Source organism: Cibotium barometz, chromosome 53 (genome assembly GCF_041138505.1).
Source record: "Cibotium barometz isolate CiBa-2024 chromosome 53, ASM4113850v1, whole genome shotgun sequence".
Lineage (NCBI taxonomy): Eukaryota > Viridiplantae > Streptophyta > Polypodiopsida > Cyatheales > Cibotiaceae > Cibotium > Cibotium barometz.
Window position 1 is genome coordinate 11,457,072 of NC_141098.1, and position 26,736 is coordinate 11,483,807.

The window sequence follows — 26,736 nt, forward strand, 5'->3', positions numbered from 1 at the left end:
GGAAGCTTCGGAGAAGGATCGGTACTTCAAAACTCAGAAAACAGCACTCTTTTCGTGACGGAATTAACGCACAAACTGAAAGACGATGTGCAGAAAAATAGAGAGAGAAGGGGGAGATGGAGAAGGACACAGTATTGGGTCCCAATTACCCTCTGTAGGGCCCCCACCACGGATGGTGTATTTGCTTTATTAGAATGATGTAAATCTGAAAACAAATACAAAGTACTTGACCTTTTCTTGGCTGGAAAACCTGCCCTTGACCTTCAGTCCTTCACCCCTTTGCTTTAGCAATGTTCTTGGCTGTCCTGGCCCTTGTTTGCTTGGAGCACTTGGTGAATTATGAGATGGAATCATGGATTATGGGCTGGGGTATTTATACTCTTCATAGCATCCAGTTGGCTGGCTTCAGGGAGCTCCACGACTGAGTTTTATTAATAAAGTGTTTTCACACTATAAATACCTTCTGTCCAGCCTGCGCATGTATTCACACTGCTGCCAGCCTGCGCAGCCTTCTGGGGCAGCATCCTGGCTGCTGGGCACCATGCGCATGAACCAAGAAGAGTACCCCTGACTGCTGGACAGCCCTGCGCAAGGGTACTGTACTGCTGGGCAGTCTGTGTGGGCTGTCCCACAATTGGCTGACAGCCATTCTAGACCTTGTTGCCCAGCCGGCTGGCTGTCCCAAGGCCCTAAGGCTGGCCGACAGCCCTTCCAGCCCAAGCCATGGCTGGTGGGCACAATGTGGGCCCTCCTGGCCCCTTGGGGGTGGTTCTACACCTCCCCCATGCCCACACTACTACAAGTGCAAGTGCAAGATCTTCTAACTTGGGGTAGCCCTATGGGCTGGCCCCATCTCTACATGCAAACCTACATGCCTACAGAGGCCTGGCATCCAGTTGCAAACCAGATACACAGAACATCTGACATCATTCCAGAGGGAGACTCACAGCGCGGATGGCACTGCTTCATGTGCAGGACAGTGCACACCTGACCTTGGACTCATGTGCAGGACAATGCACACCTGACCTCGGACGACTGAGATGGATCCCTGGCTGACTCGTCCCGGACTGGGCTCACATGGGACCAGTTCACCATCCCAGGTCTTGCACCTACTGTACAGAAATGTCTACGTGGCATCCAAGTGCGGGATGCACGTGACATCCCCTTCTGCTTAACTTGACGGAAGCTGCATAGCCTCCAAATAATCCGTCAATAATGCCGGATAGTCTTCGAAAAATTCTTTGTCGAGCCATACCGCTTCATGAGTTCCTCGGTCCTGAAACTTCGTGAGGAACTGTTGTAGTCTTCGGCCTGAGCCATGCTTGAAACGGTGCAGAAGGATCTGTTCTGGAACCATTACTTCAGCTTCATCAATGATGTCGGGTTCCGCTTCGTCTATGACCTCTGAAGGGGGTGGACCTGCATATGGCTTTAACCAACTGACATGAAATACATCGTGCATAGTCCAACTCGGAGGTAGCTTTAACTACATAGACACCTCATTAATCTTTTTCCGGATGGGGAATGGTCCGAAGCTCCTGAAAGACAACTTTGGGCATCGCTTGCCCACCTGCTTCAATCTTTGCTTCATAATCCGAAGATACACCCAATCTCCTTCCGAAAACTTCATGTCCCTTCGGTCTTTATTGTTCTGTCGAGTGTAGGCCTCTTGCGTTTTAGCCAATCTGTCTTTAACGGACTCTAGGATCTCCTGGTAAGTCTCCGTCACTCTGTTCACCTCCGGTACTGAAGACGAAGTCCTGGTTAACAACGACTGGAAAGGCCTTCCAAACGCTGCCTCATATGGAGTCTTGCCAATAGCTGAAGAAAAAGAGTCATTCAAAACAGCTTGAACTAAAGGCAAAAACGATTCCCACTTACCTTGCTGATCGTGGACATAACACTTCAGCACATCAAAGGCCAACTGGTTGTAGATCTCTGTTTGGCCATCTGTCTGTGGGTGGAATGCACTGGAAAAATTCAACTTAGTACCAAAATTATCAAACAATGCCCTCCAAAAATGACTGGTAAACTTGGCATCTTGGTCTGACACTATGGTCCTAGGAATCCCACTAATCGGGTACCAATGCCGAATGAATAGTTGGGCAACATCCTCGGCGGTCACATTGGCCCTGCAAGGAATAAGCATAACAAATTTGCTGAACCTGTCAACAATAGTTAAACACTGTGTATTACGCTTACTCGGACTGGGAGGCAGATTTGTGACAAAGTCCATTGAAATGTCTTGGAAAGGATCCTCAGGAATTGGCAAAGGCTGTAACAACCCTATCTTCTTTCCACGAGGAGCTTTCACCTTTTGACAAATGTCACAGCGTCGTACATATGTAAACACATCACGCCTCATCTTTCTCCAGAGTCGAATTCATGCCCCTATGACCACCTGTAATGGCGTCATGGGCATCATGGAGAAGAGCTGCCCGGAATGATTTCATGACACACAGTCGGCCTTTGTAGTAAAGCCAACCATCGCGTATCAGAAAATGGCATGGTCCTGTGGCATCCAATGCCTGTTCCCACTGAGTACCGAATTCCTCGGAATCCGCGTACGTGTGCTTCATGTCTTCTAGTCCTGTACCAACAAGGTCCAGTCTAATGGTCTGAATCGCAGATACTTGTCCCTTCCTGCTCAAAGCATCGGCCACTGGATTGGCCTTTCCTGGAAGGTACTCAATCATGCCACCAAACTGCTGGAATATCTGACTCCAGCGGTGTTGTCGATCACTCCACTGTGCACTTGGCATCGTCTGAAACCAGCGCAATGCCTGATGGTCAGTGCGAACTTCGAAGTCACGGCCATACAAGAAATGTTTCCAATGTTTCAAGGCGTGTATAACTGCTAGGAGTTCACGATCATAGACTGAGTAGCTCTTTTCGGCGGGTAGTAACTTACGAGACATGTAAGCTACCGGATGACCATTCTGTTGCAATACACCTCCAATTGCGATGTTACTCGCATCGGTGATCACCTGAAATGGTTCGTCCCACGAGGCAAGGGCTAAACAAGGCGCTTCTGACAAAGCCACCTTGAGGTTCTGGAATGCCTCCAACGCTCGTGGAGTCATTCGAATCTTTTGCCTCCTTGTTTTCACTCCCTTTAGCAGATCGGTGAGGTCTGCCGAGAGATCCGAAAACTTGTCAATGTGGGTGGAATATGCCTGGCATATACCCACAAATGATCTAATGTCATAAGCAGTCTGAGGTACTTCCCAGTTAACAATCTCGGCCACTTTAGCCGGATCAAGTCGAATGCCTTCAGCACTGATTATATATCCCAAGTAATGTACCTGGAACAGATAAAATTCTGACTTCTTTTCATTGACATAGAGCTCGTTGCTTTTCAGCAACTTAAGGACTTTCTCCACATCAATGTCATGCTGCTCAACTGTAGCTGAAAATATGAGTATGTCGTCCAGAGATATGAACACACACACTCCAATCAACTCCCGGAAAATACGCATCATCATGCGGTTAAATGTAGCTGGGGCGTTCATCAAACCAAATGGCATGACCACAAATTCATAGTGGGCCCGTTCTGTACGGAAAGCTGTCTTGGGGATGTCTCCCTCAACAATCCGAACCTGGTGGTACCCACTCTTTAAATCCAATTTAGAGAACACCTTAGCTCCATTCAGCCTCTCGAGAATATAGTCAATTCGAGGCATCGGGAATCTGCTCTTGATAGTCAGCTTGTTGAGTGCACGATAATCGACACACAACCGAGAAGACCCATCTTTCTTCTTGACAAATAAGATCGGTGCTGCAAATGGCGACACGCTGGGGCGGATGAAGCCAGCTTGCAACAATTCTTGGAGTTGGCGGTCCAACTCCGATTCCATTGCCTTAGAAAGGCGATACGGAAACTTGCTCGGGGGTTCCGAGCCTGGGAGGAGGTCAATCTTGTGATCCTCCGGTCTGGACGAGGGAAGCTGGGGAGGGAGATTGTTCCGAAGAAAAATCTTCTGGAACTTTTCATGGAGAACCGAGTACTTCTCGGAAGCACTGGCCACCGTCTGGGCTGTCTGGATGTAAATCATCGCACACTGTGCGCCTTTCCTGACTGCTCGCTTTAGCCTGCAAGTGGCTTATGAGCGGAAAGTTTGGAATACCTGGCTCACACTTAATGGTCACCGGGGTGTTTGACACATTCCGATCAATCTGGAACGTGTGCTTGTCCCACTTGACATCAGGAAGAAACTTGTGAAACCACTGGATACCCAAAATTATGTCTGCTTCTACAAGAGGGGCAACCATAAAGTCACGCAGAAACTCTATGCCCTGAATCACTAATTTAGCACCTAGAGCTTCATACTTGACGCTCGTTGTCATACCTGTGCTAAAACCCTCAACCTGTTTGTCCACCGGAGTCAGCTCGAAACGGGCACGCCTAGCGGCCTCTTCCGTGATCACATCCTCCGTGCTGCCGCTGTCAAACAAGACGACGACTCTCTGGCCACCTATGTAGCCAAAGGAAAGCAATTCGTTGCGCTCATACTCCTGGTCATGGGCGCCCTTCTGCTTATCTTCGAGCTCCCGGCTAATAATTGCTCCAACTAAAGCACCGGGGGTTGAAGAACTAGGGGTAGCCACTAGGGTCGGTGTGGGAGCTGTGCTCACCACGGAAGCTGTGGAGGCGGCGGCGGCGGCCTTTGGAGGCTTCTTCGGACAATCCCGAGAAGTATGTCCTTTTGTGTGACAAAAGTAACATCTACCCCCCTCCTTGTACTGAGAAAGCTCCTCAGCACTCAACTTGCCACCTGTCTTGCCTGCCTCCGCTTTCTGGTCTGGAGTAAGCTTAGACGCATTGTTCGAGTTCTTGGAGCCAGAGGCTCCCAGGCTCTGTCTTGGGGAAGACCCCGTCTGGTTCTGGCTTTTGCCCCCCGAGGCGTTAGCCTTGGGAGAAGCCGGCTGGGAAGTCTTGGGCTTGCCACCATTGTGTTTCATTGCTGCACTCTGCGCAAGCGAGAGTACGTCCTCTACGCACCTCCCATTGGATTTGCGTGTCCAGGCCATACAAAAACTGCCCTTTCTTGTCCGAATCAGATAAGCCTAATTGTAGACACAAGGTCGAAATTTTATTGGCAAACTGAAGGACTGGTTGCGCGTTCTGACGCGCACCCCTGAACTCGTCTTCGAGTCGCTCAAGGTAGTGGGGCGGTAAAAACCGCTGCTTAAGGTCACGGACGAACTCGTCCCACCCATAAGCTGCCATACCTGATCTGGTGTGGGCATGAGCCCACTGAGTCCACCAAGGAATGGCCTCACCTTCCAAGTACCAACTGGCTAAGATCACTTTGTCAATATCTGATTTCCTAACTGCGGCAAAGTAAGCTTCAAATTGATGTAACCATGAATACAGAGTAGTGGGATCGTCGCATGGCGTCGTCTTCGCGTTGTCGAATCTCCAATGCGCGCATCTGCATCTCAAGCAAGGAGCTTGGCTGCGGGTTGTGACCTTGCGAGAGGGTCCCTGTGACGAGGATCTGGTATCTGGGATACAGAAGGAGAGGGAGGAGGAGATGGAAAACGCGACGCTGGAGAGCGAGAACGCTCCTCCAGAGCCAAAATCCGCGCCTTCTGCTCATCCAACTTGGTTGTCTGGTCTGCGATTGCTCGCATCATCTGCTGGAACATGTCTTGTACACTCAAGCCGGGTGCCCTCGCTGGGCTGCCTGGTGCACTCTGGTCCCATGGTTCTGGTTCTCTCTCGTCGCCAAAGTTCGCCATAGCGGGAAAATGCAATTCCTTTCCGGAACGCAATCTGACCATCCACTATCTGTGTGGGAGACTTCCGGAGGCTTCCGGAGGCTTCCGGAGGCTAAAAACCAACCGTCCTTCGAGGGACAGGAGTCACTCCGAAAGGGGTAGTCCACCGGTGTCTAAAAACCAACCACACGAGCGAAAAAATTTTCTGGTTTTCTTTGCTGAATCTTTGTCCTTGAAGTGAGCTCTGATACCACTGTAATATGCGGAAGCTTCGGAGAAGGATCGGTACTTCAAAACTCAGAAAACAGCACTCTTTTCGCGACGGAATTAACGCACAAACTGAAAGACGATGTGCAGAAAAATAGAGAGAGAAGGGGGAGATGGAGAAGGACACAGTATTGGGTCCCAATTACCCTCTGTAGGGCCCCCACCACGGATGGTGTATTTGCTTTATTAGAATGATGTAAATCTGAAAACAAATACAAAGTACTTGACCTTTTCTTGGCTGGAAAACCTGCCCTTGACCTTCAGTCCTTCACCCCTTTGCTTTAGCAATGTTCTTGGCTGTCCTGGCCCTTGTTTGCTTGGAGCACTTGGTGAATTATGAGATGGAATCATGGATTATGGGCTGGGGTATTTATACTCTTCATAGCATCCAGTCGGCTGGCTTCAGGGAGCTCCACGACTGAGTTTTATTAATAAAGTGTTTTCACACTATAAATACCTTCTGTCCAGCCTGCGCATGTATTCACACTGCGGTCCAGCCTGCGCAGCCTTCTGGGGCAGCATCCTGGCTGCTGGGCACCATGCGCATGAACCAAGAAGAGTACCCCTGACTGCTGGACAGCCCTGCGCAAGGGTACTGTACTGCTGGGCAGTCTGTGTGGGCTGTCCCACAATTGGCTGACAGCCATTCTAGACCTTGTTGCCCAGCCGGCTGGCTGTCCCAAGGCCCTAAGGCTGGCCGACAGCCCTTCCAGCCCAAGCCATGGTTGGTGGGCACAATGTGGGCCCTCCTGGCCCCTTGGGGGTGGTTCTACACCTCCCCCATGCCCACACTACAAGTGCAAGTGCAAGATCTTCTAACTTGGGGTAGCCCTATGGGCTGGCCCCATCTCTACATGCAAACCTACATGCCTACAGAGGCCTGGCATCCAGTTGCAAACCAGATACACAGAACATCTGACATCATTCCAGAGGGAGACTCACAGCGCGGACTGGCACTGCTTCATGTGCAGGACAGTGCACACCTGACCTTGGACTCATGTGCAGGACAATGCACACCTGACCTCGGACGACTGAGATGGATCCCTGGCTGACTCGTCCCGGACTGGGCTCACATGGGACCAGTTCACCATCCCAGGTCCTGCACCTACTGTACAGAAATGTCTACGTGGCATCCAAGTGCGGGATGCACGTGACACTATTATATCCTAAACTGAGTTTCAGTACTATGGGCCTTTCAGGTGATTGAGAAGATGAGTGATGTTTCTTATCGTCTTCAGCTACCGGATCATTGGAGGATTCATAATGCATTCCATGTGAGTCTTCTTAAACCTTTCAGAGGTGAGGTGCCTACAGATCAGGTTGATGAGACACAACCAGAAGTCAAAGAACTAGATGAGATTCTTCAACCATAACAGATTTTTGGCACATAAAGAAAGAAAAGTCAGAGGAAAAGTTTCACGTCGATATCTGGTAAAGTTTGTGAACTATTCATCGTGGATTCGAAGTGGATGGAGGAGGGTGACTTGGTAGATTCACCGAGGATACTAAAACTTTACCTCGAGGCTTTTGGTTTGGAGCCTACTTGAGAAAGTGCTTCAACAGGTTCAGCCATGGATTCTAGAGTACTACCTGTTACTCAAAAGGGGGGTGACTCCGCTCCCTTGTCATAGACATCACTTGGATGAGATCTAGAAGTCGCTTGGTGTTCTTTTCAGCACACCTGAGATACTGAACTGACAGTATATCTGCTTGGGATTTCTATGATATATGTGTACTAGTCACATGGTTTTATTCATGGATATACGGATCTTTTGAGAGAATGGGGATGCCTATTCTAGACTTTCATTTGATATGCATCAGTGTTTACTCATGTTCATGATGTACTGTTGATCGTGGGTCTTGTGGGATGGCCATGAGCGGAGCAGGTAAAGCATCCAGGGGGACATGACTATTCATGAGGTGGATGCTTTTGATTTATGTTCTGTTTCAGTTGGCAGAACATAGCTTTCTCATTGGTCTCTTAGGTTTTGTTTCAGTTTGGCAGATCCTTTGTATGAACAATCAAGGATGATTGCTTTGTTTTAAGAGGGGGATATGTTACAGGATTGAGTATTTTACCTCTTTTCTTAAGCATTGTGATTATGTTTAAGCATGTCTAACATTCACTGATCATATTTTATTTTGTATGAGCATGTGTAAGATTGTGATGCAGATACATGTTTGGTGTGTGTGTGTGTACATGTGTGTGCATGCTCATATGTTTGTTCATGTGCATGTATATGTGTTTCTCTTACCTTGTTGTTGCAGGTGTAGCAGTTTCCTTCTCTCTCAAGGCTACTTGTGGGTCAGCCCTGCAAGCACAACCAGTCAGCAGCCAACATGTAGCTGACATGTGGTACGGTTGGTTGCATAGGTTGGACTGTAGCTGACGTGGCACACGTGGTACAGATGGCTGAGACCTGGCGTTGTGGTTGCTGGAGCCGACATATGGTTGGCTGTAGGCACAGGCGCTGACATGGCAGGCACAAGCGTACGTGTGCAAGCACTGGCGCACGTGTGCAGGCACTGAAGTGGCAGGCATAGGCGCACGTGTGGCTGGCTGCAGGTGAGTTGGCTGATGCAGGCAGGCGCTGCCACATAGGCGGGCAGGCGCACGAGCGAAGGAGAGAGAAGCGAAGCGAAGTGAAGGCGCCGGGCAGCAAACGCAAGTGAAGGCGCCGGGCAGCAAGGAAAAGCGCCGAAGAGAAAAGTGCCTCGCAGCCCAAAACGCGCAAGCGTGGATTTTCGAAAAAAAGAAAACGCTAAGCGCCATGTTTCACATCCAATCTTGTATAAAATGGGGGCCAAGGCTCTTGTTTCCCAACAACACAAACTGGGTGAAAGATTCAAGGAGATCTCCTCCACGTGAAGCAAGGAGGCATCTTCTCGGGAATTGTACAAGGGCTACGCCGACTCCGAGTGATAAATAAATACCTGCGGGGGCGCCACGCTTTGGGGCCAATAGGTCTTTTTGCAGGAGCGCTCTAGCTCCACTTATTCTTTTTTCTTCTTCCTCCAAGTTTATTATTCTAGTTCGTAAAGAGTTTTTGTGATTAAGTGTGTTCACCGCCTGTCAAGTTTCTGAAGGCCGGTTTCAGTTTTTCTGCTACCTTTTGATTCTTTGGAATTCTACTATGTGGTTTACACATGAATCCAGGCAGAATTCCCTAGCAATGTCTTTGGGTAGGCATTGAAGGTTCAATGGGATAACATTTCCTTGCTGCAACAATTCCACAGACTGTCTATCTGCAAATGTGTAAATGAAAATAAATTTTCTTGTATTCACCGTGCCAACAAGGAAAGAATTTGCCTGCCCAAGCATTGGGGCCAAAAGAGTAGTGTGTAAGCTCTCTAATGCATATGGTAGGATAGATGACCTTTTGTAATATATGGTCATAGCCTTTCATGTAAATATACATGCATATGCATATGCGCGCAAACATGTATATTAATCTATACACACTATTGGGCACCGATGATGTTAGTGGGGATGTCGTAGTATCTAGTCCATACTATGCATAATGGAGTTGATAGTTATATAGTCTTGTGGATTGACTACCATGAGTATATAACATGCACGTTCCTAAAAGGTGAATTTGGGCATGTTCCTAGATTCATCTAGGTATATATATATATATATACACACACACACACACACCTGCATATATGTAACTATGTGTATATAGACACAAACTCATATGTGCTATATTTTAATAGATTATTTTTATTTTCATCATAGATTTACTAATGATATTGTTATTCATACATGTGTCTGTTTGGTTTCTATAAATGACCTCAACATTTAGGATAAGTAAGTAGATATCTTGTGTTGGATGTGGGCATGGTGGTGGGTAAAAGGGGGGTTGGGGGGCGGCTTGAATTGAACCAAAGTAAAAAATTTGCTAGGGTGTATCATTATTCAGTGAAGTTAAGGCTTTTTATGAGGCTATTAACTTAGTGAGAGACATAAATTTTGCATCCCTTATAGTGACTAAGCGATGTTTGATGCTATGTTGATTTATACATTCTAAACTCTTATCTTTGTGCATCACAGATGCCATGGACATTTGCAGGGCTAGATCCAGAAGAGGCAAACAGATAAAGACCATGAACCAGTAGAAGATGGACATGGAGCAGGACTTGGAGCAAAGCATGGATCAGAGGGCTGTCGGCTGCAAGAAAGAGGATGCTGGTTGCCAGAATAGCTGTCGGCTGACGTCAGCAGAGTGGGCAGCAGCAGGCGCATCAAGGACATGGATGAGATCCAGTCGGCTGCATTAAATGGATTTTAATGAACTAGTAACTGGCCGACCAGCAGTCGGCCAGTTCCCCATGTAGTCCAAGAGCTGTAAATAGCCCCCCTTGCTCTATGATTTAGTCATTCAATCCCACTAGGGGTTTGGATCCTTAGAGGTCCCATAGGGGACAGATTTTAGGGTTAACCACCTTTTTATGAAGGCAGCCCTTGGCTGCAAGATATGTATCCTTTTTGTACCATAGTATATACTGAAATTCCAGCACTTCTCACTCTCTCTCTCTACTCTCTCTCTACCTGCGTTTTTGCATCAGATGGTGCGTTTTTGCATCAGAAGGTTTCCAAGAGTGTTTAGGGCTGAAAGAAGACTATCCAGAGCTTCCGCGTGTTACATTGGTATCAGAGCATCAGGCTCAGCCAAGCTAAACGCTGATTCAGTCCCATATGATGGTGTACAGGTCCAAGGTACAGGAAAGTACACGGATTCGAAGCCCAAGGCAAGAACATAGATCGGGAAGAACTCCCAGGAGGTTTGTTGGTGGTGTTCCACAGTGCCAGATGGGGATGGCAGTTCCGTGAGCCAGATAGGTTCTCAGGTAACGGTCCCAAGGGAGATTGATCCTCCAAGGGTGATGTGAGAGTGCCAGACTCAGTTCCAGGAATGAAGACCAAGACGGTGTTCAGAGTCAGGGCAGGAATGGATTGTGGACTAGAGGAAGATTAGATGCATAGATCTTCATCAGAGACAGAGTGGTTTGGAGAACAGGCCGGGTTTTCAGAGAAAAAGGTTTGCCAGGGATGGATGATGACAGAGGGACTTCGGGATAGGATTGGGATGATGACAGTCATCCAAGAGCAGGTTGGATTCCCGTCATCAAGTTTAGCAGAGGGGGATGTCATGTGCATCACAGATGCCATAGACATTTGCAGGGCTAGATCCAGAAGAGGCAAACAGATAAAGACCATGAACCAGTAGAAGATGGACATGGAGCAGGACTTGGAGCAAAGCATGGATCAGAGGGCTGTCGGCTGCAAGAAAGAGGATGCTGGTTGCCAGAATAGCTGTCGGCTGACTCTATGTTTACTAGTGCAATATACATGTGTGATAGGGGAGTCACACACTTATATCATGAGTTGACTTATCCCCACAACTCTCTCTCTCTCTCTCTCCCTTGCTTCTCTGTGTATGTCTCCCACACATGAACCCTAATTCTTCTTCTCCCATTCAACTGGTATCAGAGCATAGGTTGCTGTCTTGATCCTCTGTAGCTGAGTTTCTTCAGTAGCCCAAATGTATTTCAATCCTTGGACCATTCCATTGTATTTCGGTTTCAAAGGATTTTGAACTTGAAGAAGGATCTTCAAACGCTCAAGCGGGGCAACAGCAGAACGAGACACTCCACCAGCCACGCCTCCTGCTATCAGCGACTTGCAGACAGTCACGACATTGCTTCCAGGCGCCTTGACATCAGCCGTTGCGAGCTTCGCCTCTCCAGCAAGTGTAGCCAGGGTGGAGGCCGCAGATTCCTCACCATTAACATACAGAGGAGATCGCTGGCAGAAGGCTACGTTGCCATGCGAGACCACATCCTCTTTTGTACGAGCTTGGCTGCCATACTCCTTCCGTAGACTGGACGTTGTGGCCTCTGTATGAGAAACCATCGAGAGCAGGCAAAGAACAGGAGCTACTCTAAGAGGCGAGAGCCGTAGCTGATTAGGGCAAAGGGTCTGCAGAGCGAGGTGAAGCATGAATGTATGTGTGGCCAAGGGAGGCTGGAAGCGTCGCCTCCAACAGCATCAGATTTCTGCAGAGCAGCACCAAATTCATCACCCACTTTTTTTTTCTGCAACAAAAAATCAAAAATTACGAGGTATTTGCCTTCAATTTTGAGAATTTCTTATCAATTCAATCAATTGAGCAGGTACAGGTGCCAAATTGCTCAATTTTTGAGCAAAATTGGCAAAATTGGGTGACATTGGTCACAATCAGGATCAATTTGCAGGAAATTGGTCACAATCAGGATCAATTTGCAGGAAATTGGATGTCGAAATTTGGGGCTTTTGATGTAATTGTGCAATTAAGCACTCATACATGCTGTATGATGTGAGAAATCGCACATTTGGGCAAATTTGCAGCAAATTGCAGTGCAAATCAAGGGGCTTTTGTGCCGATTGGGTTGATTTGCATGCAGGCAATCGCATTTGATGCTGTGGATAATGTGTTGATGCCTTACAAGCACTCAATGTGCCTGTAAATCAAGGGGCTTTCATGTATTGGATGTATATGTGGCCAGGGGGAAGCATCGTGAACACTCTGGATGCCTTCATGTGCGTCAATGTACCATGTATGATCAACATTTGATCTTAAATCAAGGGGCTTTTCAAGATTTTATGCTTGTTGAGCTCGGCAAAGCAGCAGGCAAGACATTTATGCCTTGAATCCTCAGAAATCAGCTTGCAGTCAAGGGGCTTTTGCCCAATTTCTGTTCGGAACTGTTGTATGCAGTATTCGGGACTGTAAAAGTCTGATTTTCACTCATTTGGACAGCCAGGAGACCATTAATTGCTACTGTACTTGCTGGTACAGATTTGGCACAGCTTTGTGCAAGTTTTGGCATGGCTGTACACTGATTTGAGTAAGGAAAAGGTTCAATTTCAGTTGTTGTACTTGCCGGTACAGGTTTGGTACATCACAGGTGAGCACTTAGTACTGTTGTACGGTACTTTGGAAGGGCAATAGAGCACATTTAAGGTGCTGTCCTAAATCTGCAGCAACCAGATTTTGGTGATTTCATCACATAATGTGGGAGAAAAGTTGCATTCGTGCTTCCGCAGTGGGAGATAAAGCTTTGGAGAACAACTATGAGCACTTTGTGTGCTTTTGGTGCAGTGTTTGCACATTTTGCAGGGAGTCAGGCATTGACAGGTTGCATATTGCTATGGCAACCACAGGTGAGAGCTCTTCATTGCTTCACATCAAGAAGCTTGAAGGCTCACATAACTATGATATTTGGCAAACCCAGTGCTATAATGTGTTGCTCCAGAAGAAGCAGCACAAGCCTATCAAAGAAAGGGGTGTAATGCCCGCTTCTCTTACTGCTGAAGAGTGGGAAGATATGGATGAGCTGGCAAGATCTACTATCATGTTGTCTGTGTCAGACTCATTACTTTTCAGCATTCGTGAAGAGAAGACAGCTTGGGGAATGTGGCAGAGATTGCAGGACTTGTATGCCTAGCAAAGTGCCTCAAGCAAAGTGTATTGGTTGAAGAAACTCATAGGTCTTCAGATGAAGGAAGGGGCGTCTATGACATCTAAATGAGTTTAATGGTATTGTCAGCCAGGTCATTAATCAAAAGTTGGCAATGGACGATGAGTTCAAAGCCACTTTTCTGTTATGCACTTTGCCAGAGAGTTGGGACACATTCAGGACAGCCACTAGCAATTCGCATGCTATGCTGTCATATGCAGATGTTGAGGGTGCTCTTCTTCAAGAAGAGATGAACAGGAAAAATAACTTTGTTGGAAAGTCCAATGCAATGAATGCACGTGGGAGATCCCAGCAAAGGGGTAAAAACAAGGGGAAGGAGCAAGTCTCGCTCCAAAAAGGATTTGGAATGCCATTATTGTGGCAAGAAGGGACACATCAAAAAGCAATGCTACAAATGGAAAAATGATCAAGAGGAAAAGGGAAAAGGCAAAGACAAAGACAAAGATGAAGCCAAAGATGTAAAGCCAAAGGACAAAAGTGGAGTCAAGATTGAAGAAATCAATGTGTCACATACAGGTGACAGTGAGGATGAGGTCCTATTTACGTCTTTACTTGATGTCCATTCACTTCTTACAGGTGGTCATGGTATGCACTCATGGATCATTGATTCAGGTGCCTCCTTTCATGTCACAGGTTGCAGAGACTTGTTTGTCAGGTATACTGTTGGCAATGAAGGAGTAGTTTATTTGGGTGATAACCATGCATGCAAGATTCTTGGCAGAGGTGATGTGAGGCTTGTGTTTTCAGATGGCTCACAGCTTATGCTCCATGATGTCAGGCATGTGCCTGAGATCAAGAAGAACCTGCTTTCTACTGGACAGCTTGATGATGCTGATTATGTTACCACATTTGGTCGTGGAAAGTGGAAGATTAGTAAGGGCTCATTGGTTGTTGCCAGAGGCTCTAAGGTGGACACTCTTTACTTCATGCATGCAGGTGTTTGTCACCATGCTAATGTAAATGCAACCGAGCTGCCGGAAATCTCTATGTGGCATAGCCGGTTGGGACACATGAGTGTCAAAGGAATGGAGCAATTCTCGTTTTGGTTACTTGCCTTCTCTAAAGTTTTCAAGTTTTCAGTTTTGTGAGCATTGTATATATGGTAGGCAACTACAGTGCCCCCACAAGAAAGCTCTTGGACAGAAAGATGCTCAGTTAGAGCTTGTGCATACAGATGTATGTGAGATGCCTCAGCTTTCTTTGGGGAGGGCAAAATATTTTGTGTCTTTTATAGATGATGCCACACGCAAAGGTGTGGGTTTATCCTCTTCGTTTGAAGAGTGATACATTCTCAGTGTTTCAGAAGTTTGTTGCTCTTGTTGAGAATCAAACTGGCAAAACACTGAAGGCTTTGCGTTCCGACAATGGTGGAGAGTATATGTCCAAACAGTTTCAGGACTTTTGTGATGCTAAAGGTATCAAGAGGGAGCTCTCTACTCCTTATGATCCTCCACAAAACGGGACAGCAGAGAGGATGAACAGGACCATTCAGGAGAAGGTCCGTTCTATGTTGTCACATGCTGCATTACCTCATGGTTTTTGGGCTGAAGCTGTTATGACAGCCGTTCATCTTATAAATAGGTCACCTAACACGAGGCTTGGTGGGAAAGTGCCAGAGGAAGTATGGACAGGGAAGCCTCCGTCATACAAGCACTTGAGAGTGTTTGGTTGCGTTGCGTACGTGCACATACGCAGGGAAATGCGCACCAAACTTGATCCTAAGTCTCACAAATGCATATTCCTAGGATATGGTGACAAAGGTGAAATGGGGTATAGACTTTGGGATCCCGTGAATAGAAAGATTATACGCAGCAATGATGTCATTTTTGATGAAACATGCATGTATAAGGAGCCTGCAAGGCAACAGGAGCCTGGCAGAGTCATCTTTGATGATGATGGACATCATGGACAACAACCAAGGGCTGTAAATCAGCCATTATAGCAGCAAAACCAGCCCTTAAATGGTGCTGAAAATGGTCCAAATGGACAGCCAGAGATGGCAGAAGATATCCCTATGGATATACCACAGTTAGAGGAGATACCGGGCATGATTTTTCAGCCATATGGCATGGAACAGGATCCACCAATGGGTGATATGCAGGCTGGACAGCAACCTGCAAATGATGGTCATTGGGTACGGAGGTCCACTAGACCCTCCAGAGCCCCTGACAGGTTTGTTCCAGGGGTTGACTACTTGATGCTCACTGACTGTGGGGAGCCCTCATGTTACAAGGAGGCTTTACAGAGGGCAGACAAGGCTCTTTGGGAGCGTGCCATGAAGTCAGAGATGGATTCTCTGCACAAAAATGGAACATGGAAGTTGGTGCATTTGCCTGCAGGCAAGAAAGTTTTGCCATGCAAGTGGGTATACAGGCTCAAAGTTGCACCAGATGCAAAGCCAAGATACAAAGCCAGGTTAGTGGCTAAGGGCTTCAAGCAGGAATATGGTGTGGACTTTAAGGAAATCTTCTCTCCAGTGGTCAAAATGACCACACTTAGAGCTGTGTTAGCTTTGGTTGCACATGATGATCTGGACTTGATTCAGATGGATGTGAAGACTGCTTTTCTTCACGGTGATCTCCATGAGGCAGTCTATTGATCCTCATCTTGTATGTTGATGATATGTTGATTGCCGGGAAATCTCATAAAGAGATGGATACCTTGAAGTAGAGGCTGCATCAAACCTTTGATATGAAGGATTTAGGTGATGCAAATCACATCTTGGGTATGCGGATACTTCGGGACAGAAATCAGCATGTGTTGTATTTGTCTCAGAAGGAATATATTGGCAAAGTTTTGCAGAGGTTCAATATGGACGGGGGGAAGAAGACTAGTACTCCTTTGCCTCCATATGTGAAACTCAGTGCTATGGACAGCCCACAGTCAGATAGTGGCAGGGCTGATATGGCCAAGATTCCGTATGCTTCAGCTTGTGGCAGTCTCATGTATGCCATGGTTGCTACTAGGCCGGACATTGCATTTGCAGTGGGAGTGGTTTCTAGATACATGGCCAACCCTGGCAAGAAGCATTGGGAAGCAGTGAAAGGTGTCATGAGATACCTGAAGGGCACATAGGATGCATTAGTGCATGGTTACACGGATTCGGATTATGCCGGTCATCCAGATAACCAGAAGTTTACTACCGGTTATGTGTTTACATTCACAGGAGGTGCTCTGTCATGGATATCCAGGATGCAGAAGTGCACTGCGTTATCTACTACAGAGGCCGAGTATATTGCAGCCACAGAGGCTTGCAAGGAGGCATTATGGCTATCTCGGTTAGTGGTTGATTTGGGCTATACAGGGGATATTCCATTGTTGCATTGTGACAGTCAGAGTGCCATCCAATTGGCAAAGAACCCTGTCTTTCATGCAAAGACGAAGCATGTGGATGTGAAGTATCACTTCATCAGAGAGGTGATAGAGAACAAGCAAATTCAGCTTGTTAAGATTCATACGGATGACAACCCGGCTGATCTGTTGACAAAAAGTTTGCCTCCGGAGCGGTTTGCTCATTGCAGACACTTGATGGGCATTGGATGAGGCCAGTTTCAGCCTTGATATGGCCTTGTATATTATCATGTACATGCTGATTTTTTCTTTTCTTTCATTTAAGGGCACTTTGCCTTTAAGTGGGAGGTTGTTGGGGTAAAGGCATTATGCCCACCCTTATAGTGTGTACAAGCCCATAAGTTATAGTATATAGTACACTTAGTACTTTTAATGTACTAAGTGCACTATGTGTACTAGTGCAATATACATGTGTGATAGGGGAGTCACACACTCATATCATGAGTTGACTTATCCCCACAACTCTCTCTCTCTCTCTCTCTCTCCCTTGCTTCTCTGTGTATGTCTCCCACACATGAACACCCTAATTCTTCTTCTCCCATTCAGGGTGGGTGGGGGGGGGGGGGGGGGGGACACATTGGGAGCATATGCCCACCAAACAAGTTCGGAGTCTCTCTTGGTGATGAAGGGATGCAAGTGTGCAATAAGGTTGCTCAGAGCTGCTGCATCTTGTCGAGTCCTCTGGGGAGGTACCCCCATCACCCCTAGTCGCTCCAAATGGAGCGAACAGTCTCTGTTGTCGGCAAGGTAATGGAACCATTGATGGTCTCACTGCATCTGGCATGTTCGATGTGTCAAGCGGCAATGTTGTTGAAGAGCTTCAACCTTGGGCTCATACGAGTCTCTGTGGTCCATTGTGGTATTGGGACCGAGAATGCAGGGATGCCGAGATCTAAAAATGTGTGAGTTGAAGGGTACTCCCTCCTCTTTGGCCCAAACAATAGCATATTGTGACTGTCGAGAACACTCGGGTCTAATGTGCTAGGGTTTGAGAGGAGAGAAGAGAACAACGGAATTAAACACACAACACACATGAGTTCTAAAACTATTGTTATGTATTATGTACAAGAAAGAGGTATTACAATTGGAATCCAAGTACAAGAAATGAGTGAGAATGAAGACGCCAGTTCATAGCCCACATCCCTTGGCCATCCCATGCTTTGTAGAGAGACTAACACTAGGAAATGATTAATTTTCCACGTGCATGTAAATATCAAAGCTATTATTCTCCTTGGGTAATAAAATACTCCAAGGGGGGGGTCGGCCCATTCCGGCCTCTATGCGGTGTCACACGTGCAAGCTCCATTTTCAGCATTTGTGGATGTTTTGTCCAGCTTTATGTTTTATGCAAAGTGATGATGGATATGTGTTGTTAAGGCTGTGGCTATGTTTAAATGTTTTAATATGCATTGATGGTATCAACAAGTGTCAAAGGCCCTAGTCCCCCGAGCAAGAGCAACCATTTGATATACCTAGGTACCATGTGGTAGTGGCAATCAGCCAATGGATCAAGTCATGGATAATACTCAGCTAGTCGACAACACATAAAATAGACCGATTAGAGCACCACTACCTCTCTTGTGTTGTTTTTCTGCCTGCGTTTTTGCTTGTGTTCCCAGATTTGGTCATCATCTCCGCTGCGTATTCTGACATGGTATCAGAGCCTAGGCTCTAGATAGGTCTTGGGATTTGTGTGAGCAAGAGGGGGGTTGTTTTGTGGCTGATTGGTGGACTGTTTTGGGCTGATCGGGAAGAGGAGAAGTAAGAGGAAGGCGGGCTTATTTGCTGGACAGCCACTTGCAGGTTTTAGTTCTTCTTTGTTCCCACCCACCCACCCTTTTCAGAGTACATCCCCGCTATGGCAGATCTGTTTGAGATGCCTAGAGACGTGAAGATCCCGACACTCCCCACGTTCCCGGTGGACCGTCAGTTGGACGGGAGCAACTACGGCATATGGAAGGTGATGATGGAATCTGTTCTGGAGTCTTACGACCTCGCCGATTTCGTCGTTGTTGGTATTCCACGGCCGGAAGTAGAGGAAGGGGAGTTACCGTCAACCCGAAAGGACCGGGAGGCCCAGACACAGATGCGGGATCGTGTCAACGCCAGGGTCCGTTCGTTTATTTTCCTCAACTGCACACCACAGGTAATCAACCATGTAAAGCATATGACGCTGGCCAGAGGTATATAGCAGCATTTGGCCTCACTCTACAATAGGGTATCGCCCATGAAGAGGATTTCCTTGGAAGTACAGATGCGGGTTATGAGCCCTGCAAAGTCGTCGACGATGCGGGAGCATATTAACAAGCTGCAGGCTCTTCAGCAGGAAGTTCTTCAGGCTGGGAAGGAGATATCATTAGAGGACATGGCCATAACGTTGCTGTCACATTTGCCCTCTTCGTACTCAGCATTTTACTCGTCTTTGATTACCAGTGGCAGGCTCAGCACCATCACGTGGGAGGAGCTTGTGCCCATGGTCCTGGACCAGGAGGAACGATTCACAAACCCTCCTCAGGGTGGAGGTTCGGAGGCCTTAACTGGCCAACGGTCGAAAGGCCGTAACTCGGGCAAAGGGAAGGCTTCATCGGAGAAGTCTTCTGAGAAGAAGTCCGACGCTGACCGTGAGAAACTGAAGGCAGAGAGGACCTGTAATGATTGTGGCGAGAAAGGCCACTACTGGAGGCAGTGTCCCAAGTGGAAGACTGAGAAGAGTGAAGACTCCTCAGCAGCAATCATGAAGACTCTGGCTTTTGTGCACGTGGAGGTGATGGACACCGATGCTTCATTTTCTTCAGGTAGGGAGGAGATTGGAGGACTCTCCGCAACGGATACTCGGGAGTGGATTCTCGATAGTGGTGCTTCCAGGCACATGACTCCTTCTCGTTCCGGTTTACAGGATCTCTGCAGGCTTTCTGGTCATATTCTTACTGGGGATACGTCCACTATCCCAGTTCACAGTGAGGGCAGGATGGAGATAGTTCCCGATGGCAGAGGGGGGAAGCATTCCTCCCAGGTGTTGTATGTTCCAGCACTTGGTTTTCATCTGTTGTCAGTGCATCAGGTTTGCAAGACTGGCGTACGGGTGGAGTTTGATGAGCATTTTGTTGCTCTCCGGGACAAAGCAACATGCCAAGTGGTTTGGGAAGGTGGAGTGGAGAATGGAGTTTACAAGCTTTCAGCACTCTCTCTCCCAGGTCCTCAGGATTGTGATGAGTGGTAGTCTGGTAATGGCTACTCAAGTGTGGATACGCTGCAGGTGCGGGCTTTCCGAGACCAGGTGGTGAATAGCTTGCCAGTAGACGGCAGCAGTTGGCAGGAACTTTCCAGTACTGAGGGTGGTAGTTCTTGTGTTCGTGAGTCAGAGGAAGCTGAACAGGTCACTTATGCTCTGATGTCTCGTCGTGTTCGGGACATAGAACCTCCAGTAGATGAGGATGTTCTTTCCACGGGGACCTTTCGGAAAGCCAGGCAGGTGACAAGTGATTACTTGCAGAAGGAGGTGGTTTCTCCAGGCTTTGTGGTTCCGGATTCAGAGGGGGTGGTTGACAGGTTTCATCAGGTTTCGAGGACTTGTTTGTGCACCGTAACAGGTGTTGATCCTTGTGAGCAGTGTGATGTCTCTGTGACTCAGAAGCTGTATGGTTCATTGATCTGGTTGATGGACACCAAATTGGACGGGAGCTTCCTGATGAGGCGGTTGAGCTCATGGTTGCAGATGTCTCTTTGGGAGGCAGGATTGCGTTTCCTGTGGTTTCTGCGGCATGCGAAGGATCATGGACTCTTGTACACAGGAGGGGGATTGTTGGATGGAGTCCGACTCCGCGGTTGGAGTGACTCGGTTTGGGGAGGAGATCCGGACACGAGGAGATCTACTTATGGCCCAGGAGTAGTTTTACGGAGCAGGAGGAGGTTACATTGCAGGTTTGGGCTTCCATTGGAGGAACCCATGGTCATCCAGAGGCACTTTGTTCGTGAACAGATCGTTGCTGATGACATCTTGCTAGAGTTCTGTTCGACGGAGGACAGTACGGTGGACCTCTTCACGAAGTCGCTCTCTCAGGACTTGCTCAGGCAGCACCCCAGCTCCCAGTGGTTGGTTACACAGCCAGGAGCTGAGAGGGGGTGTTAGAAGTCATCTCTTGTCTAGTTTTATACACCAGGGCCTTTGTTGTGGGTGTGCTCGCCCTTATGAGGTGTTTTCCCATTTTTCCCCACTCTCCGCATTTTCCCCCTATTTTTTCCCATTTTTTTAGGCTTGGGAGGGCTGCCAGAGGGTGCCAAGAGCAGTACAGTGCTGGCCGACTGGGTGTTTATCAGTCGTGGGCACTCTTGCTGCTGGCCGACTGGTTTTCATTAGTCGTGGGCACCAGTTTGCTGGCCGACTGCATTAATGCAGTCGTGGACCTTTTTATCAGTCGTGGGCTTTTCTTTATGCTGGCCGACCTCTCTTCTAGGGAGGTATATATAGGTCCTCAGCCCCCATACCTCATTGTATCATTTCTCGGGATCTTCTTGTGTATATAGAGCAGAGTTACACGCCTACATCTCTCTCTCTCTTGTGCTGTTTTTCTGCTTGCGTTTTTGCTCGTGTTCCCAGATTTGGTCATCATCTCCGCTGCGTATTCTGACAGGTACCTGGCTAGCTATCGATGGCTGTAAGACAAGCTGGCTGGTTGTTGACAGGGTTCCCATGTCCTCTTTATTGATGATGCTATTAATGGTAATGCTGGTGTTGGTGATGACACTAATGATGTCCTACATGTTGTCTTTTTGTTGTCTTAATTGATGTCCTAATCAAGGATTATGATGTTCTTGTTGGAGATTAGCCATGGCAGAGGCGTGCATGTGACATCTCCTCCCGCTAAACTTGATGACGGTCGTCCTTTCTCCTTGGACTTTTGACTATTGACTTTGACCTTCTACTTTTGATTTTGACTCTTCTACTTTGATATTTTTGTCTGAACACCTTCCACTTGTGATCTACACGTCCAAGTCTTGTTGAAGAAGTTGAGTCGAATCAGAATCAGAAGAACTGAGCATCTGTTCCGCTATTGTCCCCATGCTTGCTATTCCTTTCTCTTAACACAACGACATGTCGGAACTGATCATCCTTGTTGCTAGGCCTTTGGATTTGATCTGAGAGCTTAATGATATATTGGTTCCGAGTACATATCCCCAGAGAATGCTTTCCTTCCACTTCGCCTATTGCAGACCGCTTGTCATGACCTTGTGAATTTGTGCAACATTAGTGTGAGCATGGTGGTCGGTGAACAAGACATATATATATTTTTTAATGTTCACACTTAGGACAAGGGGACAAAGGTTTTAAAAACCTTTTAACCAAAGGAATATCTCCTTTTGAGAATCGTGGCCCTTTTTAGGGGAAGCCCACGTTATTTTTGGACTCTCTCTTTTTGGACTCGTGGGTTGGAAGGAAGCATGGAGTTGAACAGCACGTAGGCTTTCTCTCTCTCTCTCTCTCTCTCTCTCTCTCTCTCTCTTGCTAAGAGTCTACTGCAGCATACACACGCATGTGCTTTTCTCTTGGAAAGGGTGGGCGGCTGGACTGCAGCTACATGCAGGAGATTTGGTTCTTTGGAAAGCTGCCGACTGGCTGGGCTGCACGCTGAGGACACACAGGACAGAAACGATCTTCTCTCTCTGTCTTCAGCGACGGTGGACTACACGTGGACTGGGCTGTGGAGAACTGGCAGGTCTGGACTGCACGTGGGCGGGCAGTCTGTAGGTGAACAGCTCTCCCCTTTGTGAGTAGGCCGGCGGCCAGGACTGCAGGACAGCAGGTTTCTCTTTTCTTTCTCTCTTCTCTCTCTTTGGAAGAAGGTGACACTAGGTCTGCAGGTTTCTCTCTCTCTCTCTCTCTCTCTCTCTCTCTCTCTCTCTGCGAGCAGGTGGGACTGCAGAAGGTGCACAACCGAATCCCTCTTTCCACTAGTTCGAGACTGTTTCGGAGGTGCTTCTCTGGCCCTTTGTGAGAGGAAGGGTTCGGCAGTTCGGAGGGTGGAAACAGGGCAAGTTTTTGGACTGATTTGGAAGAGTTTACGGGCAGATGTATGGCTGTGTTTTTGGCTATGTGCATGGGTCAGTTAGATGCGTATTCAAGGCCTTGTGGATGTACTATCTTGGCTGATTAGAGGTGAATAACAGTGTGGTGTTTTGGGGCACAAGGCTGTGTGAAACCTCTATGCTAAGAGTTCCAGAGGACTAGCAGTTTGGACATGCATATGTATAAGCCATGAATGTCCATGATCTATTCAGTTAAACTCTTCCATTGAATTTGAATAAAGAAATACTGAAAGGGGCGCCAAGCTTTGGAGCCAACAAGTGTCGTCGTTGTTTTTGTGTAGGAGCACTCTAGCTCCCTTTTATCTGTCTTATTTGTTGGATTACGATTGTGTTTGGGTGATTGCTAGTCTACCGCACTTTGGTTTCTACTAGAGGCGGTTTCATCGCTCCATTTGTTACGCTGACTGCATTCTTCTGATGGATTTGTGCACTTCCTTGGGACTTGCTTAGTGGCTGAGATATCAATGTTGCATGCGTAGAAGCCTTCCTGTACTGCTCCATAGCCCTAAGCCTGATTAAGAACAAGATGCTGATTTAAACATGATTAAGATCGAGGAGAGAGAAGAAGAGAAAGAGAGTTGGTGTTAGGGTTTTTTGTGCTTAATATGGATAAAAAAGGTGACTGAATGATTGTACATGATGTAGGCCCTTGGTCTACCGACCTCTGGCCAGTCAAGGGATGACAGTCATCCAAAGTATAAGACATAAAAAAGTTGGATTCCTGTCATCAAGCTCAACAGGAGGGGATGTCATGTGCGCAATGCAGTGCCATGTCTAATCCTTGATCATATCCCTCATTAGGTAGCAGTATTAGGTGCATTTAGGGCATCTTCATCAGCATGCATTAGGTCGGCAGCAGTTCAGCACACACACATCATGTCGGTAGCAGTAGAATAATAGTCGGCAGCATTGTGTGAGAGTTAGCATCATTTATGAGTAATTTAGGTGCAAGAGTTAGCATTTTATGCTACATATTTTATGTCAGAGGACAAATCAGTTGGCCGACAGTAGTTAAAAATGTCCGACGAGTGTATCAGCATCATATATAAAGGCAGAGCATGTTAACTCATAATTCATCTCTCCTCTTTGGAGTTTGATCATGTAGAACCAGGAGAAGTAGTGAGAAGTAGAAGTAGCCCATTTTGGAATAGCATACATTCAACCTTTTTCATGTACATAATACATATGCACTCTGTCACATCGTGCCTATGTGCTAGGGTTTTCAGAGATAGAAAAGAGTGTAGTGGAATCAACAGACACGACTGTCTGTATTATGTGCGAGATGAAAGTGTTACAACTGAAACTCAAGTGCAAAGGGTGGCTGAGAATGCAAATGGCTATTCACAGCCCAACACCTGCTGAAGATTTCCTTGGCCAACCCACGTGCAGAGAAATGCTCTGTAGAAGGCCTGCACTGATGAGAAGCAGATGTTTATGACAATTTTTCCAATATACGTATATACAGGCATTCCAATGCTATACGGCCTGTATATGATATTGTTGGCCTGTTTTTAGGACTGCCCTTAATCTGTTGTGCTGGCTGTTCTGGCCGACCTGGCTTGACTGCGGCACCCAGCCTGTACGTAGGTGATGTGGTTTCTCTTTTCTATTTGATCATTTGTGCAGTCCACTTGCATCATCTAGAGCTGCTTTGGCACCATCAGATCTTGCATTCCTTAACTCGACCCACCCGACCCCACCCCACCCCACGCCACGACAGAATCGGACAGATCCCTCCTTTTGTCAAGCATTTACTTTCGAGGTAGGAGTGCTGGATAAACCAAAGAAGAGCTGCTTCTTTATTCTTTATACTTTACAAGGGGTAGAAAAGTTAAATATTCATCATTTTTTTTTGGCTGTCCTTTCCTGCTAAGTTTCATTTCGACTGGAGTGTTTATCTTTTTTAGATCCTAATTGTTCCTAATGTGACTCTTAATTCAGCATCGTGGCATGTTTTTTCTTTGGGCTATTTGCATGATTAGGCTTGGTGTAAAAGAAATGTTTTATCAAGCTAGTGGAGAACATTTTTCCTTTCCATAAATGTGGAACTTTAGGCTTATTTTGCTTTTCTTTATTTTTCGGGTGTCCCAGTGTGTGCCAACATGGAAGAGGCAGACTTGTCTGGCGATGGGGGTGTTATGAAGAAAGTGCTGAGGATGGCCAAGCCTGGGGCCTTGGCTCCATCCGAAGACCTTCCACTCGTTGATTGTAATGTCTTACACTAAACCTATCCTTTTGAGTTCTTCCTTGTAATTATTATCAATAAGTGCCAGCATGTTTGATTGTTGATGTGCAGTACAATATGAGGGAACCCTTGCAGAAACCAATGAGGTGTTTGATTCTACACGGGAAGACAATACCGTGTTCAGCTTTGAATTGGGCCAAGGGAGTGTGATCAAGGCTTGGGAACTTGCAGTAAAAACAATGAAGGTAGTTTGTACTTTTTTTCTTGGGGTCTGGAGAAAGGTAGCTGGAAGCTTGCATCTCTCTCTCTCTCTCTGTGTTGCTCTCGCTCTCGTCAACAAGGGCCCTTGTAGATAAAATTTTCATTTGTTTTTTATTTTAGGAATTACTCTTGATTACAACTCACAAGTTGAGTGTGGTTGAAAGGTTGGAGAAGTAGCAAGGATTATCTGCAAACCCGACTATGCGTATGGAAAAGCTGGCTCACCACCAGAGATACCTGGAGAGTATGCATTGTTTGACCACTCTCTCGTGTTGTAGGGATATGAGAGAGAGAGAGAGAGAGAGAGAGAGAGTTTTACGAACGGTTATGTCTTTATTTGCTTGACAGTGCTACACTGGTATTTGAAGTGGAGCTTTTAGCATGCAAACCTAGAAAGGGCTCAACTTTGGATAGTATGGCGGCGGAGAAGGCCAAGCTAGAGTAAGTGTTTTTGCTCCATGTATTTTTGCAGGCGTCAGGTGGTGTGAAAAAAGTGTGGCGTGACTCACTGGGTGATCTTTGTTGCAGGGAACTGAGAAAGCAAAGAGAGGAAGCCGGAGCCAAAAAAGAGGAGGAAAAGAAGAAAAGAGAGGAGGCTAAAGCTGCTGCTGCTGCCCGCATCCAAGCCAAACTGGATGCTAAGAAGGGTGGAGGAAAAGGGAAAGGGAAGGGTAGCAAATGATTAGAAGTTGACTGCAGACTTTTCTTGGTCAAGTTTGGAAATGTCAATAGTTCTAAATTTTAGTAGAATGTGCCTTAGTGGCTTGACAATTACTGTTGGGATGGTTTAAATTTTGTGAATGATGTGAACTGACTGATTTTCTTTAGTATGCTCCTGCAAGATACTACTTGTTTTATGAGCTGTGTGTTCTTTCCCCTTATTTACTGGTGCTGCAAGAGTATTCTTACTCTCTGAGCTTGTGGCCAATGGACTACAGATGAACATTATGCAAGTGAAAGTGGTTTTGTAGAAAATTGAAGAGGGCATTTTTGGGGCTTTTACACATGAAGGGTCGAGGTTTCTGTGTTATTTTCCTGTGAAACATGTTTCTATGCTTCAACAATTGTAGCCTTGTTGAGACATGTCTGACAAATGGGAAAACCTTTTACCCTTGGACTTTGAAGGCCAGGTAACTTTTCTTTGGTTGTTATTTGTGAGGTTTTTAAAAGGTTTGACTCCCGCCCTATGCAAGTGGTGGCACGCATGGGTGTGTAGGTGGTGGTGGTCTTTCAAATTTCCAGCTAATATGAAAAAGAACCTCATTTATATCAGGGATGTTTTGGAAAGTAGAGGAGGCTTTACAAATTTTATTATACTGTATTAGTGTACAATAGTTAAT

At 46.8% G+C, this 26,736-nt stretch overlaps 1 protein-coding gene across 1 annotated transcript in view; it reads left to right on the forward strand.

Moving 5' to 3' along the window:
* Positions 1-26,253, forward strand: part of LOC147608288 (FKBP-like peptidyl-prolyl cis-trans isomerase family protein) — a 37,719-nt gene extending 11,466 nt beyond the window's left edge. The window contains exons 2-6 of the mRNA XM_086788957.1: positions 25,042-25,158; positions 25,247-25,380; positions 25,561-25,640; positions 25,745-25,837; positions 25,925-26,253. Of these exons, the coding sequence (XP_086645083.1) occupies positions 25,053-25,158; positions 25,247-25,380; positions 25,561-25,640; positions 25,745-25,837; positions 25,925-26,078 (567 nt within the window). The 5' untranslated portion in view covers positions 25,042-25,052 and the 3' untranslated portion in view covers positions 26,079-26,253. The remainder of the gene's footprint in view (positions 1-25,041; positions 25,159-25,246; positions 25,381-25,560; positions 25,641-25,744; positions 25,838-25,924) is intronic.
* Positions 26,254-26,736: the final 483 nt, after the last annotated feature.